This window comes from Aulonocara sp. 'chitande type north' Nkhata Bay, linkage group LG20, assembly GCF_057382095.1.
Source record: "Aulonocara sp. 'chitande type north' Nkhata Bay isolate Kocher_YH1m ecotype deep benthic linkage group LG20, A_spYH_male_GT1.1, whole genome shotgun sequence".
Classification (NCBI taxonomy): Eukaryota; Metazoa; Chordata; class Actinopteri; order Cichliformes; family Cichlidae; genus Aulonocara; species Aulonocara sp. 'chitande type north' Nkhata Bay.
This window is the reverse complement of record NC_141363.1, coordinates 31,351,731-31,367,081: the sequence shown is the minus strand read 5'-3', so window position 1 is coordinate 31,367,081 and position 15,351 is coordinate 31,351,731. Positions and strand designations below refer to the sequence as shown.

General features: G+C 40.1%; 1 protein-coding gene across 2 annotated transcripts in view; it reads left to right on the top strand.

Moving 5' to 3' along the window:
• slc12a5b (solute carrier family 12 member 5b) overlaps positions 1-15,125 on the top strand; it is a 38,507-nt gene extending 23,382 nt beyond the window's left edge. The window contains exons 4-26 of one of the 2 annotated variants that reach the window (XM_086276172.1): positions 761-907; positions 2,411-2,465; positions 2,552-2,682; positions 4,423-4,670; positions 4,761-4,972; positions 5,076-5,243; positions 5,883-5,981; positions 6,099-6,156; positions 6,650-6,824; positions 7,225-7,343; positions 7,442-7,540; positions 8,194-8,313; positions 8,448-8,552; positions 8,625-8,793; positions 8,895-9,090; positions 9,255-9,424; positions 9,560-9,691; positions 9,841-9,948; positions 10,195-10,311; positions 10,511-10,704; positions 12,251-12,265; positions 12,356-12,489; positions 13,928-15,125. In XM_086276172.1, the coding sequence (XP_086132298.1) occupies positions 761-907; positions 2,411-2,465; positions 2,552-2,682; positions 4,423-4,670; positions 4,761-4,972; positions 5,076-5,243; positions 5,883-5,981; positions 6,099-6,156; positions 6,650-6,824; positions 7,225-7,343; positions 7,442-7,540; positions 8,194-8,313; positions 8,448-8,552; positions 8,625-8,793; positions 8,895-9,090; positions 9,255-9,424; positions 9,560-9,691; positions 9,841-9,948; positions 10,195-10,311; positions 10,511-10,704; positions 12,251-12,265; positions 12,356-12,489; positions 13,928-14,019 (3,063 nt within the window). In that variant the 3' untranslated portion in view covers positions 14,020-15,125. The remainder of the gene's footprint in view (positions 1-760; positions 908-2,410; positions 2,466-2,551; positions 2,683-4,422; positions 4,671-4,760; positions 4,973-5,075; positions 5,244-5,882; positions 5,982-6,098; positions 6,157-6,649; positions 6,825-7,224; positions 7,344-7,441; positions 7,541-8,193; positions 8,314-8,447; positions 8,553-8,624; positions 8,794-8,894; positions 9,091-9,254; positions 9,425-9,559; positions 9,692-9,840; positions 9,949-10,194; positions 10,312-10,510; positions 10,705-12,250; positions 12,266-12,355; positions 12,490-13,927) is intronic. The other variant, XM_086276173.1, reaches the window with a different exon arrangement.
• Positions 15,126-15,351: the final 226 nt, after the last annotated feature.

Sequence of the window (15,351 nt, the reverse complement as noted above, 5' to 3'; positions counted from 1 at the left end):
TTATGGTGTAAGTAAATTTACGGACTGCATAAATCATTTTAGTTAGTGTGTAATTTCATAGCAATTTTGCAAAGACACAAACAGTATTTCCTCATCTTTTAAAAATGCTGCACTTTTTAGAACCATATTACGGAGTCGATTAACCTTGCCTTTTTACATCTTTATCTAATATTCATTATGCTGCAGTTGTTAGTCGATTGTCCTTTTATTGTACTTGCATAAATTTGATAAGGACTGTTCTCCTTACAAGGAAAAATAAATGCCATTAAACTTTGCAGGTCTATGTGACATTACAATGATGTAGCGAAGTCTACGTTCATATTTATTTATTTCACAATCACCGTTTAAACCTAACTTTCAAAAGAAGTATACAGGAAAGGAGTGTCTTCTCTTCCTAAGATCATATGGGCCAAAACGTACACTTACAATATAAGTCAGGGAAACATTGTTTGTTTTTCTTAAAATCACTTATGCAATACTTAAATTTACTTACATTATAATTATTTGTTTCCTGTTTAAACCTGACTTGTTGCCCTCTATTGTGGTGTAAGTTCAAATATTTGTAGGTAGATATAATTACAGGTGTGGGATGAATTATGGAGTGTTACTTTTTTCAAAAGCTGTTTTTCTTACAATAAATGCAATAACAGAATGACTGAACAACAAAGTAATAACTGACTTATTAGCCAGAAAAAAAGGAGTTAGTGCACTTTGTATCATAAAGTTTTTAATTTGTTATTTTGTTTTGTGTATTTTCCAGGCACCTCAGCTGGGCACTCTAATGGGAGTGTACTTGCCGTGTATCCAGAATATTTTTGGGGTAATCCTCTTCCTGCGGATGACATGGATGGTTGGGATTGGAGGCGTCTTTGGCTCGTTTATAATCGTCTTCATGTGTTGTTCTACAGTGAGTAAAACTGCAGGATTTCCTACTGTGGGGGCGCCCTGAGCCTCGCCGATCTGACTGCTGGCTGTTCAGCGTTCAAGATTAATCAGTCAACTAAAGGCACTCAGCCTATCAATCTGGAAAAAGAGTGGTTTTGCAAACATTTACAACTGATCACTGAGATATCACAACTCTAACATCAATGACAGGAAAATACCGAATACCTCCTTACTGTGAATCCAACTGTTGGGAACTATTCATGTGGATATTTGTCACATGCAACCTACCTAAACATTGTGGCAGACCTATAGATGGTATAGAAAAGATGAATGCAGCCACCGCCGGTTGTTATCATACTGTTTGTTTGGAGCCAAGCTAATTAGTAACAGTAACAAACTACAAATAGCAGAATTCAACTCACCAAAAGTTTAGTGCAGTGTCTGTACCAAAGAGAAAGCAATATTAGCCGTAAAATAGTTCCACTCAAAAAGCTCTAGAAGGCACTAACACCACAAAAGTTGATGGCTACAACTGAAAAATCACACTAGTCAGATATTTTATATAATAATTCAGTCATTATAAGGAGGGAAACAATGTTTGGAGGCCCAAAACAATGTTTAAATGTTTAAAACAAAGTTTTAAACATTTTTTAATATGTAAGTCTGTGAGAACTGACTGGGACCCAGCCTCAAGTGGCCAATACTGGAACTGCAGATTCTGGTCTTTCAGGCGGAGATTCTGCTACTTGTGCAGACCAAGCAGATGCCATGTCTATGTCCAGGGGGGAGCTAGCAAAATATTAGGCAGGTGGCTTTAATATTGTTTCTGATCAGTGTACAACAGGCTGTGTGAATGTGATTTCCATGGTGCAGCTGCTGAAGGTGACATAGTAAATCCTGATAAACGGCATTCTGCCAGTAAACCCACTAACAGGCTTTCAGCACCATATTTCTCCCTGTATGTGGGCTTAATCAACAAAGGGGCTTAAAATGTATTACATGAAATGTTTTTCAAAAAATTAGAGAAAGAAAAAGGGAAACAAGTCTTTTAAGTAAGGGAAGACACTGACCGTTGGAATCTTACTATAATTACTTTGTTGGAAGTTTCAGGGGCGTTAAAAGGACATGTCTGGATTTCACTGGATTTCACCCACACTGACATCACTAATAGATCATGTCTGGGCTTTATAAGTATAACCTCGGACTACTAGTTGCTGTAGTAGTATGCTGTTAAACTCAAATATTAAAGAGTTAAACTACAGACAAGTACCGTAAAAGTGTATCTAACTACCGTGCTCTGCTGTAACAGACTGTAGCTGATGTGACAGCATGTGCCTAACCAGTCATTCCTGTGAGGAATGGTTCGACATGACCAGATGAGTCAGACTTTTGTGCTGCTGGATGTTTTCTCTACCATCCCCTCATTTCATCAGTGCCTCCCTGTCAGCCTTCCTTAATTTGACTTGCCCACCTGCTGCCTTTCAGAATCCTGTAATCCCCCCCTGTTGTCTGCTGCTGTTTTCAGACCATGCTCACAGCCATCTCCATGAGTGCCATTGCGACAAATGGAGTCGTACCAGGTGAGTGGATATCAGAGGGCATGCATTAGTATGTTTGTGTGCAACAGAGCGGTGCGCTGAGCCCTGTGTGTGTTTGCGACTCACAGCTGGAGGTTCGTATTACATGATCTCTCGCTCTCTGGGGCCCGAGTTTGGCGGTGCTGTCGGAATCTGCTTCTACTTGGGCACCACTTTTGCGGGTGCTATGTACATTCTCGGCTGTATTGAAATTCTGCTGGTAAGTCGATTGAATTTTTAAATGACAGGTTTATATTGCTTTTCATGTTTTTCTTATATGCCTTCAATATAATAACAGGAAAAGCACATCTGGAGATAATAAAGGCTGAATTCCAGTTATGTTAGTTTTGGGGTCCTGTTACTGGTTCGGTCTTGTAGTTAATGTGTTAGTTAAGTGAAAGAGATCCATTATTATTTTTTATAGATGTATTTTGGCCTTTATTATTTTTATGACAGGACATGAGAGCAGACAGGTAAAGCAGGAAAGAGAACAGAGGAAATGACATCCAGGAAATTGTTCAGTGGGAAATCTGGGCCCCTGCAGAAGCGTTTCAGCATATGAGCTGCCCGCTCAACCCACTGAACTCTATCTGTACCCCACATGTTGTTATTTGGTTGTTTACACCTGTGATCTTCCGGCTAAATTGTCTTCAAACATTGGCTGTAAAACAGGAATCATTAGCGTACAGCATGTTCCAATAAATGATAATGAAAGGATAGCAGGCAAGAAGGGGACAGGGGGGGAAAAGCAAGGTTACTCTCCCACTTTAAACTAAATAACTCACATTCACATAGTACAGTAATTTTTAACCCAGTGAACTTTTTTTTAATGTGTTAATTTATTTTATTCTCATTGCTTTAGTGTGTTTTCTTTTCTTTATTTCCATTATTATGAAAATGATACAAATGTGCTTTGGCGAGGTAAATTGCATTATTGAAAAAATAATGCAATTGAGGAGATTTGGTGACATTTTCCTGTTTCTGCATAGTAGCTGACTGACGTTTTGCCAAACTGACAGATGATGTGGTTTCTCAGGAAAAAAAACATAAACCTATAAACACCGACTAGCCTCATGGCAAGGATTTAACAAGATGCTGTGAACATTTCTTTGAGATTTTGGTCCATATTGATATCACAGCATCGCACAGTTGCTGCTGATTTCTTAGCTGCACATCCAGGATCCAAATCCGTTCCACCACATCGCAAAGAGTCCAAACAGTTTGAGATTTAAGTCTTCTGAGATCCTGCTGGACACAGCAATCAGAAAATGGAAACACTATCATCATTTATGATGTGACACGGTCCATTCATTTACTAAAGTGTGTCAAAAAATACTTGCACTATTACAGCACCGCCAGCAGCGGCAGCAGCAGCCTGAACTTTAATACAGGGCAGGTTGGATTGATGTTTGCATGTTGCTTTCATGTTGCCCAATTCTGACCCTAAGATCTCAATGTTGCAGAATAAATCAAGACTCATCAGACCAAGTAGTGTTTTTCCAGTATTGTCCAAGTTTTCAGTTTCCTGTTCTTAGCCGACAGGAGGAGAAGAGACACCTGTTGTGAAGCAGTTCAAAAGTCACTTAAATCACCATATGTCCCCATTCCGATGCTTAGTTTGAGCTTCAGCAGCCCATCTTGGCCATACCTACATGTCTCAATGCACTGAGCTACTGTCATGTGATTGGCTGATAACATATTCGTGTTAATACACAGTCACCAGGTGTACGTAATCAAGTATTTATAACATTATAATGATAATGTTTTGCTTTTTTAGAACTAAAAGGATAAATAATAAAATGTGTTTTTATATATCGCATGACGTTGTTTTTTTATTAACAAAAAAATAATTTGCATAAACATATTTATATGTAGATTCTCTACAATACTTCTGCAAACTTTGTCTTATTCTTCTCACCCACTCTAACCCTGTCTTCCTCCACTAATTTGTCTCTTTCAGATTTATATTGTTCCCCAGGCAGCCATCTTTAAGATTGAGGGCCTGGAGGGCCCCGAGGCAGAAGCAGCATTGCTCAACAACATGCGAGTGTACGGCACTATTGTGCTGAGCTTGATGGCACTGGTGGTGTTTGTGGGGGTCAAATATGTCAATAAGTTGGCACTGGTCTTCCTGGCCTGTGTCATACTTTCTATTCTGTCTGTCTATGCTGGAGTCATCAAGACTGCCATTGACCCCCCTGTGTTTCCGTAAGTGACTCTTTATTCACTGGTACAAATCCATAATGATGTCGAATTATCCTACGTGACAGGTATGCCCTGGGCTGGTTGTCTTTGCAGCGTCTGTCTGCTGGGAAATCGAACTCTTCTTTCTAAAGGATATGATGTCTGCGCAAAGGTCATTGAGATAGACAACGAGACTGTCACCACCAAACTGTGGAGGAGCTTTTGTGATTCGGAGTACCTCAATGCCACTTGTGACGAATACTTCAACAATAACAATGTTACAGAGATACAAGGTATTCCAGGGGTCACTAGTGGCATCCTGGCAGGTACATTTTTCAGTGTAAACCACCTTCTGTTGGGTTCTTGGCCAACCACAGTTCAGTATGTATTAAAGATTAAATTCCTAAACTTGGTCTCTCTTTCTCTCAGAGAACCTGTTTGGTAACTATCTGGAGAAAGGGATGATTCTGGAAAAGCGTGGACTTGTATCCGACGTGGATCCAGACAGTCCCACAACGAGCTCAAACCGCTACGTTCTTGCAGATATCACCAGCTTCTTCACTCTGCTGGTGGGAATTTATTTCCCATCTGTCACAGGTTAGTCCCAGGAAGGCACACTAAAGAGGTCCATTATGCTTTGTTTTTTTGTTTGTTGTTTTGTTTGTTTGTGTGTGTTTTTTTTTATCATAGGTGTCTGGAAAACTCCTCTAACTCGGGTCAAATAACTGCATGTAATATGCACCAGACCCTGCAGTTCTCTTAATGCCTGCTCGGAAATGTTAGAAATTGTTTTGGCTTTGTCTAACCACTTTAACCACTTTCCTGCTTAGCAGACAGCAGTTTCTACTTAGACAGTTTACTTTGTTTTCAGGTGTGAGAGATGGTGGTTGCAAATAAATGTTAATGGGGGTTTTTTTTATGCTCGCCGGATGTATAAATGGGAAAATATTTGCTTACAAGTTCTCCGTGCCAGTTTGTTGTTGTTTTTTGGTGACCTGTCAGTCTCGAGTTCACAGTTTGTTTTTGCTGCCCTCCAGTGGCCAAAGAAAACAGCACCTTTAACATGACTGAAGTCAGTAAAGTGCTTAGTATTCCATAAAGGTGGAAGTTAGTAATTACCCTTCTCATACTCTGTTTTATGTACATATATCATTTATATCCTCTGAAAACCTGAGTCTGATTATTATAATATTATCAAGTCACAACTCTCCCGATTATTTAACCTTCTGCTCAAAGGTATCATGGCTGGCTCCAACCGCTCCGGAGATCTGCGTGACGCTCAGAAGTCAATCCCTATTGGCACCATCGCAGCCATTAGCACCACGTCAACTGTGTGTATCCTTCAGTGAACCAAGGCCGGTTAAAAATAAACATTAATATAACTTTTCACAAGTTATTGTTACCTTTTCTACCTTTTCGGTCGTGTGGTCCTTATCAGCTTTTTTTACCCAGACATGTCCTGTGTGGTGCTGTTTGGTGCTTGTATAGAAGGAGTCGTCCTAAGAGACAAGTAATTCTACTTCTATTAAATTAAATTTTGGACCGTTATACTCCGAAAATGTTTGTAGTTTGAGGTTTGTGCCTTAATATTATTGTAAACTGGGCACATGTGTGACAGCAAAATGTTTGACAGGCCCAATAAAAAGTCAGAAAGGAAGAATGTAGGGAATACAGACCTGCACAGGTTGCTAACAATTTTAACAAATGTGTAGCTTCAGTTTAATAATAGTGCATTTCACTATGTGCAGCAATAAGTGAGTACATTACACTTTACAAAATTAAACATTTAGCACAGCTTCAGACTGCTTGCAGTTGTGTTTATCTGAGGAGTTATTTTCAGTAAAAATCAGAAACACTGAATCACAGCTGAGTCTAAAACGATGCTCTCAGTCATCTGTTAGCAGAACTCAGCTGTTCACTGTTTGTACCTGACTGAGCACAGGTTGGTCGAACATTTGCATTCACTGTGTTAACGCAGGAGCTCTGTCTTCATGTTCCTGCAGGTTTGGCGAAGGGGTCAGTGGCAACCTTGTAATAGGTACGCTGGCATGGCCGTCCCCGTGGGTTATTGTATTTGGCTCCTTCTTCTCCACCTGCGGAGCGGGACTTCAGAGTCTGACAGGAGCTCCCCGTCTCCTCCAGGCCATCTCAAGGGATGGCATCATCCCCTTCCTTAGAGTGAGTACAGAAATCTATCTCTGTCTTAAATACAGACCTCTCAGAGCTTCCAACTGAGCCAGAAATGTTGTGGGGACTTGAAGATATTCTTGTCCCCACTCTAGGCTGTTATAGTTGACTAAAACTAAACAAAAAACTGAAACTAGATGTGAAAAACATTTTAGTTAACTAAAATAAAAAAAATTAAAACTAACTGACACTATTTTGTGAACTTGTGAAAACTGACAACTAGACATATTTATTGAAACCGAAACATATCCTCCATACAACAATAATTTATAACAACTAAAACTAAGACTTAATCTAAAAGAAACTAAACTCAAACTAAAACTGAAGACACAATTATTAATAATTGGTAAATATGACATTATTTATTTGTATGTCACTTGTGTTGTTGCAGATCTTTGGGCACGGTAAAGCCAACGGGGAACCCACGTGGGCGCTTCTACTGACAGCTAGCATCTGTGAGATTGGCATCATCATAGCCTCTCTGGATTCAGTCGCACCAATCCTCTCCATGTATTGCTCACCGATAAACACAACAACTAAAGCAAAGATTCTTTTTTGTGGTTTCTGTTCTTACTGTTTTCTCTCTTTCCCTTCATCTGTTTCTTTAGGTTCTTCTTGATGTGCTACATGTTCGTCAATCTCGCCTGCGCCCTGCAGACGTTGCTGAGGACCCCAAACTGGAGACCCAGATTTAAGTTCTACCACTGGTGAGTTTGTGGGTCAGAGTATGAAAGCTTTCTAAAAACTCTTGCATGTGTTTTATAATCTGAAATTTACATTTACTTTGACATGTACTTTGAGTTTCCACACCAAAATGCATGTTGGTGTTCATTGTGTGTAGCAAATATAAATTTATGTATTTATATCAAAATATATTATTATTTAAAGCTTTGCACATCCTTTTTTAAAATGTATTTTAAATACTGGATCATTTGCAGTCATATTTAAGTTTGCAGTCTTTTTCCTCGGTGCTGTTGCTGACACATTGCTGCTTTTCTTTGCATATTGATATTGCCTGTTGATCATTTTAACACTGAAAACACTGGCAGAGATGTGTATCACATAATGTGTTTATACTTGCAGTAGATGTGATTCAAACATGCATAAAATTCTTTAACTATCCCAAAGATATCATAGATATTCATCACATATGGTGCGAGGATTTAAGCTCTGCTTAAAGACAGATTCTGGATTTGATCTAAAGAAACCACCCCTGTGAGAATCTCCATAAAAAGACCTGAAGTTTGTGTGTTTGTCTTCCACGATGAGCTTAAAAATTTCTTGTTTCCATTAATCAGCCAGTTGTGTGAAGCTGGCAGAACTCTGGGTTTGACTAAACATGACGTCCTGTCCCCTGCAGGGCTCTGTCTTTCCTGGGTATGAGCTTGTGCTTATCACTCATGTTCATGTGTTCCTGGTATTATGCAATTGTGGCTATGGGCATCGCCACCTGCATCTACAAATACATTGAGTTCTGTGGGTAAGAAATAATAATTTGTTCAATGATCATTTGAGAAAGGATTCTTTGATAAAAGTCACAGAGTAGTCTATTTTTTATGTATCTGGATGCTGTAGGTATGACCAGAGCTAATAATTTAATGTGCTTTGAGACAGAGCTGAGAAGGAGTGGGGTGATGGGATACGTGGGATCTCACTCAGCGCTGCTCGCTTTGCTCTGATGAGGCTGGAGGAGGGACCACCACACACAAAGAACTGGAGGTCAGCTCATCTTTAATAGAGCTGGTTGGCTTTTGCCTGTGATTATCACTGACTGATTTTGTTTGTTATTAGGCCTCAGATCCTGGTCCTAGTGAGCATGGACGCTGAGCAAAACATCGAGCAGCCTCGTCTTCTATCTCTGACCAATCAGCTAAAAGCTGGGAAGGGTCTGACTATTGTTGGCACCTGTGTTCAAGGAACCTTCCTTGACAATTACACTGAAGCTCATAAGGCAGATGAGGTCTGTTACTCTTTAACACACACTTAAACTTCTGACACATGCACAGAAGAATCGCCACTTTCTCTAACAGCTGCGCCTGCCCTCTATCTGTGTCCCTGCAGTCGTTGCGTAAGTTGATGGAGACAGAGAAAGTAAAGGGCTTCACTCAGGTCGTCATCTCCTCCAACCTCAGAGATGGAACATCCCACTTGATTCAGGTTGGAGGACTTGGAGGTCTGAAGCACAACACGGTGATGGTCAGCTGGCCCCGTAACTGGAAACAGCCTGAGTGCCACCAGGAATTTAGGAACTTCATTGGTAAGTTATCAAGTGAAATAGAAGCTCTCTTAGTTGTTAATAAACATCAGCATCAAATATTATACCAAATACCAAATCAGGGGCATTGAAAAAGTTTGGTAAAAAAGATAGGTAATCCTTTGCTCTGCCCCCCATCGGGTTACTTTTCTCCTGTTCCTCTGTAGAGGTGGTTAGAGAGACAACTATAGCCAGTATAGCCTTGTTGGTTCCTAAGAATATTTCCAGCTATCCATCCAATGGAGAGCGTTTCACTGAAGGCCACATTGACGTGTGGTGGGTTGTCCACGATGGAGGCATGCTAATGCTTCTGCCTTTCCTCTTGCGCCAGCATAAGGTGAGGAACAAGAAACTGTGGATTCTTTTCACTTAAATGAGCACAAGTTAAGTGTGATAGTAGTGTGTTTGGAAAAAAAAACACTGTCTTCGAGGCACATTGGTTACGTCGTTATCGTTTTTTTTCTTGCTATAGGTGTGGAGGAAGTGCAAGATGCGTATTTTCACTGTAGCTCAGATGGATGACAACAGCATCCAGATGAAGAAAGACCTCATCACCTTCCTCTATCACCTGCGCATTGACGCCGTAGTGGAAGTGGTTGAGATGGTGAGAGATTTGTCTGGCACATATTCTGTGCTCACAAACAAATCCTGCCAGGAGCGGCCTAAAAGAACAGTTTCTCGAAGGATCCCTTTTTTTGCCGTTATTCCAAAGTAACACATGGATTTCATGTGACGTGTGTTTTTCCTTTACAGCATGACGGTGACATCTCAGCCTATACCTATGAGAAGACACTGATAATGGAGCAGCGATCACAGATCCTCAAACAAATGCATCTGACCAAGAATGAAATGGAGAGAGAGGTAAGCCAGGAACCTTCATACTATCTGTAACCGGAAAAACAAATTTAATTTTAGCTACGTTGACAGCCAAAGCACTGTTTCATTATCACTATGGGCATTAAATATCCGCTCTGGGGAAAGGAACTGCTTCATGATGAGGTATCTGTGTCTGTACATGTTTAGACTGATTTGCAGATAGAAAAAAATGAACTCCAGTGGGAATATAGGAATCAGATGATGTTTTTTGTTTGTTTGTTTTTCTCACAGATCCAGAGCATTACAGATTCATCCCGTGGGTCCATACGGCGTAAAAATCCATCTGCCTTGCGGTCACAGCGAAGCGCTGAGGAGGGAGCTGGTGCAGCAGAAAAACTAGAAGAGGAGGTAAAGCTGATCCAGTGTGTAATGTACAGTACTTCTGTCCTCACTTCCTTCAAACACCTGTTGCATTTTATGCCAGGTTTTAGTTTTTCTAGTTGCTGCTCAATTATTCCTTACAGTTCACTGATCAAAAATCCACCTTTTCTGACAAGCGTCTCTTTTCTCTGTATCACCCGCTCATGTGATGGTGTTTGTCTGTCAGCCTGGGGCCGTCTCCAACCCAAAACAGGTACAACTGAGCCACAGCAAGAATGTCTCCACACCAACCAGCCCCACGTCCCCTGCTGCACCTGCAGGTGGTGCTGTCGTCTGGCCCGACAACAAGGGTGCGGAAAAGGAGAAGAGCCTCCTAACAGCGACCTCGGAAGCGGGCAAAGACTTCTTCAACATGAAGCCGTGAGTGATCTGTCAGCTTAATTTAGCTCAGCAATCCTGCACAGGAAACGGGCATCGCACCCAGGATAGTAAGATCAGCCAGAGTTTTAAAAGTGACCGTCTAAACTTGTGCAAACATGCTGAGAAAAACAGCTGTGATCCATCAGGGCATGGATGTGTGGCCTCTGGGATGTCTGGCAGCAGGATGTTGGGCCCTCTGGGTCTTGTTGGTTGTGGTGTGGTGTTTCTGTGCAACAGGCTTGTTCTGGCACATCCTCTGAATGTTTAATAGGATCGAGTTTGGAAGAGTTAACGCCAGTATGAGTCACGTTACCAGTAACTGTAATGTTGTAGCTAATCCAAATGACCCACACAGTCATTTGTAAATATTTGTGCGTATCGACCCATGTCACAGGACTTAAAGCAACACTGTGGCAAACAAAACTTTGAACTTAACAGTGACATGAAAAAGAATTAGTTCTGCAGTTTATTCGTCTTCTGTCACATGATCGTCAATCGTGGTGTGAGAGCATTTCTTTCATTTCATCTAATTCATAATTGCACACCAAATTACTGTCATGTTTTGTGTATTTGTAGTTCAGTTAAATTTAATTTATACAGTGTCAGTTGACAACATCACCGTTAGCCTAAGGTGCTTTATATTGTGAGGCATATTCCTTCAGCAATGCTCAGTCACACTAGGGAAAATAGGGGTAATCTTACTGTGAGAGGGTACAATGAAATTGCTATCTTGTTGCCTTTGAAACAGTTGCTTTGAAGAAGAGCACCAGATGTGGCAATCACTCGTAACTTCAGGGCCTCACTGATAAAACGGCAATAAGAATGAGTCAGCCTGCTATCAGTTTGCAGTTGACAGGGTTCAAATTTGGAAATACATGCAATATGTTTTATGGTAATACAACAATGAACTGTGATGTTGGCTACATACACAGAAATTCACATTACTTACATCAGAGTCCAGAAAGCATGTTGTGTTGGAAGCCTACATAAATGTATCCACAAATAGTGGCTATAATCTGCAGTGACATGCACGCAGAAACTTTGCATTTATGCGCCCCAGGGTGGCTGTGGCTACAATGTAGCTTGCCATCACCAGTGTGTGAATGGGTGGATGACTGGATATGTAAAGCGCTTTGGGGTCCTTAGGGACTAGTAAAGCGCTATATAAATACAGGCCATTTACCATTTATTTACCATATAAGAGTATAACCATAATGCAACTAGTTGTGTCGAGTCCCTTATTGCAAAGGGACATATTGTAGATGAGTGGCACTCATCTGCTCATCTCACAGACTCAGACTGACAATCTGTCTGTATTTATAAATGATGTGATATCCCATCCAGTCACCTTGATATTAAAAGTTGCAACAGGTGTTTATAGGTGTTACATGCTCAAAATCACAGTGTATATCCATATTAGGACATTAAAAACTACTACAGTCTTCTGTTCACTTCTAAAGATGCTCAGTCAATATAAAAGATTTAACCACCAATAAATGTAGCCTTCTGTGTGACCATATATTGTTTCCTTCTACACATGCTCCAGGGAATGGGAGAACTTGTAAGTATTTTCATTTTTAGACACCGTGAGTTGAGCTGAGCGATCGATTTAAAAATGAAACCTGCTGTGACCCAATGTTTCCTGCCTCAGGAACCAGACGGACGTGAGGCGTATGCATACAGCAATGAGGCTCAATGAGGTCATCACGAAGAAGTCCAAGGAGGCAAAACTTGTCCTGCTCAACATGCCGGGACCACCAAAGAACCGTGTGGGCGAAGAAAACTGTATCCTACATCTCACATACTGTTCGTCATATGTCTTAGTTCAGTTCACATCATCATTTTACTTAAGGATAAATTATTCATCTTGCAGTTTCAAAGAAAGTGCTTTATAGTAAAAGGAAATTATAATGGGCCGGGCTTTCTGCTTCAGGCTCACTCGTTGACTTTTCTTTAAGCAGAGGGTTGAAAGAGGCACAAACATCGTTACTTAGAACTGTAGAAGGAGAGTAATATTTGGTGCTGTCAGGAGATAAGGTGGAGGAGGTGCAGACTATAGATCAGGAAGGCCAAAGCTCAGAGCAGGACATACCAGCTTTCAATGATCCTAGGTAAGGGCAAAATGACAATGTCTGAAGTCCATTATGGAAAAGAAGTAACGGGTAAGCTACAACTCTGGAAGTAAGGGATTTGCTGCATGGCAGTTTATCCCAGGAAAACTAGGTCCCCTTCCAGTATTCTGAATAAAGTCTTTTCTGCCTATTTCAGCCCTCTGTTTCCTGTGATCTACGTACAAAGAGAACCATATTTGTTACACTGAAAGCTCTAGGATTACCTCGCTAATCCATTAATCTCATTTCATAGTGCACCCCTCAGGAGACCACAGCTTTTGTCTTAGTGTTTTGCTCTTTGTTTAGGTTTGCTTTCAGTCAGTGTTTGGTTAATGTTTGGTATTAAAACTACTTGTCAAGATTTTTTTAAAGATCGTGGTTTGGATTAAAGGAAAGATTTTGCCCTGCACTATAAGAATTGACGCTTAGGAGCTCAGTCTGTCCAGTCAGTGATGCTGATTGGTACTGATAAAGGGTCTGTTGAGGTCCCAGTATCAAAGGACACTTAGGCATCTCTGACACTCAAGCAACAAAAATTCAGTATATGGTACCCTGGGAATGAGGACATACTGCTTATTTTAATTATTTCTCACTTGAAATAGGAGTCATGCTGCTCGCATCATCGAATCATCATCTTTCTCCCATCTATGTGACCCTTTGACAAGGCATCTGCATGATAAACAAATTATGTTGTAATAAATGAACGAAAGAACGAACGAAAGCATGAATCTTTGGACTCAAACTAGTAGAAATAAATATATTACTGTAAAAATTACAGAAAAAGTTCTGGTAGTTATTGTACAGGCTGTCATAATTATAAAATGGAAAGAAAGCATTTTTCTGTTAGCATGAAGTAAAAGGGTAGTAAAAGGGTAAGTGGGGTAAAACATCAAGTTAACTTGAAGAATTTTGTTTTTGCACAGCATTGGTGAAAATTGTAGTCTGAGTCCATGTAGTCTGAGCATGATGTAAGCTGCTGCACGTTCCTTAAATATGTACGGTAGTCCTTTCACTTCACTAAGATGAAAATGGACCTTTGCGTCACATAAAGTTAGCGAATGACCAGAAGAATATGGAAAGAAAAAAACTCCTTGACTGCGATTGTTTCCCAGACATGGAGTTTCTTGAGGTGCTCACTGAAGGTCTCAATCGGGTCCTCCTGGTGCGTGGAGGTGGACGCGAAGTCATCACCATCTACTCTTGAACTGCCTTCGTGAGCTCACAACAGCACATACATGGACTCTGCCCTCTCCTCCCTTCTCACACATCCATTCTGTCACCTGCCACCACACGTTGTACTCAGAGTTTTCAGGTGAAATACTATGTAGACTCAGCTGAATGAGGTTCCAGGTAACCTGTAGAGTACATAGTACACAGAATCGTGCACTCCAGTGATTAACTTGAGTACATAGTTGTTATCACCCAGGTCATTGTTCTCGACTCATCAGGTCAAGAACAGTTCAACAGTTTTAGAGATTTTAATTACAAACACAAGAGACAACTGTAAGTTTTCCTGATAAAGTAGAAGTTTGCCAAATATTAAAATCAGCTTTGTAGTCTAAGTGCTTTCCATTTGGCTTTATGTCATTGCTTTACCACTTCTATTTATTTTCTGTCATGTAGTATTGATGTTATTTATATATTTATTCACATGACAAGTTGTGTTTTTTCTGTTTTTTTTCTGTTTTTGTTCCTAGTGTGGTTATAAATATTTAAAAAAAACAGTGGGATCAAATTGATTTGTGACAGGTATGGACTCCTAAAATAGTGTGTTATCTGTGTTATCCTTTGTTTTGTGACATTAGAAGCACTAAAATAGATTATTAAATAAATCAACATTTTATACATTTTTATTTCAGGTTTTTTTTCATTGTGTGTTTGAGGGAAAAAAGATTTTTAAAGAAAATGTAAAGATTTTAGAGAAGACATATATTTAAAAAGAGCATCTCTAAATGCACACCACATCAAACCTTGAAGGCAGTAGCAGACCACTCCTGGCAGCTAAGAATAGGACACTGAGGCAACAATTTATACAGGGTCACAAAAATTGGACAATACTTGAAAAAAAATCATGTTCTGATGAATCTCAATTTCTGTTTCAACGTTCAAGTGGTAGAGTCAAAATTTGGCATATTTCTTTTCCAACTATTTATTTATGAGTGACTTATGTATGTATGTATGTATATATATGTATATATTGTACTATTCTTAGTTAGTGTATTGTCTGTCTTGTCTTAATGTTGGTTTAAAATGGAGCACTGTAACAAAAAATAATTTCCCCCAGGGATCAATAAAGTATTCTGATTCTGATTCTGATTCTGATAAACAACAAGAAGGAATGGTTTCATCCTGCCTTGTCTTAATGGTTCAGGCAGCTGGTGGTGCTGTTATACATTTAGGGCCCTTAATATCATTGAACCCCACAGCCTACCTGAGTATTGTTGCTGACCATGTCCATCCCATTATGATCACAGGGTACCCATCCTCTGGTGGCTGCTTCCAACGGGAAGTTTAGATCATCTTAAACTGGATTCTT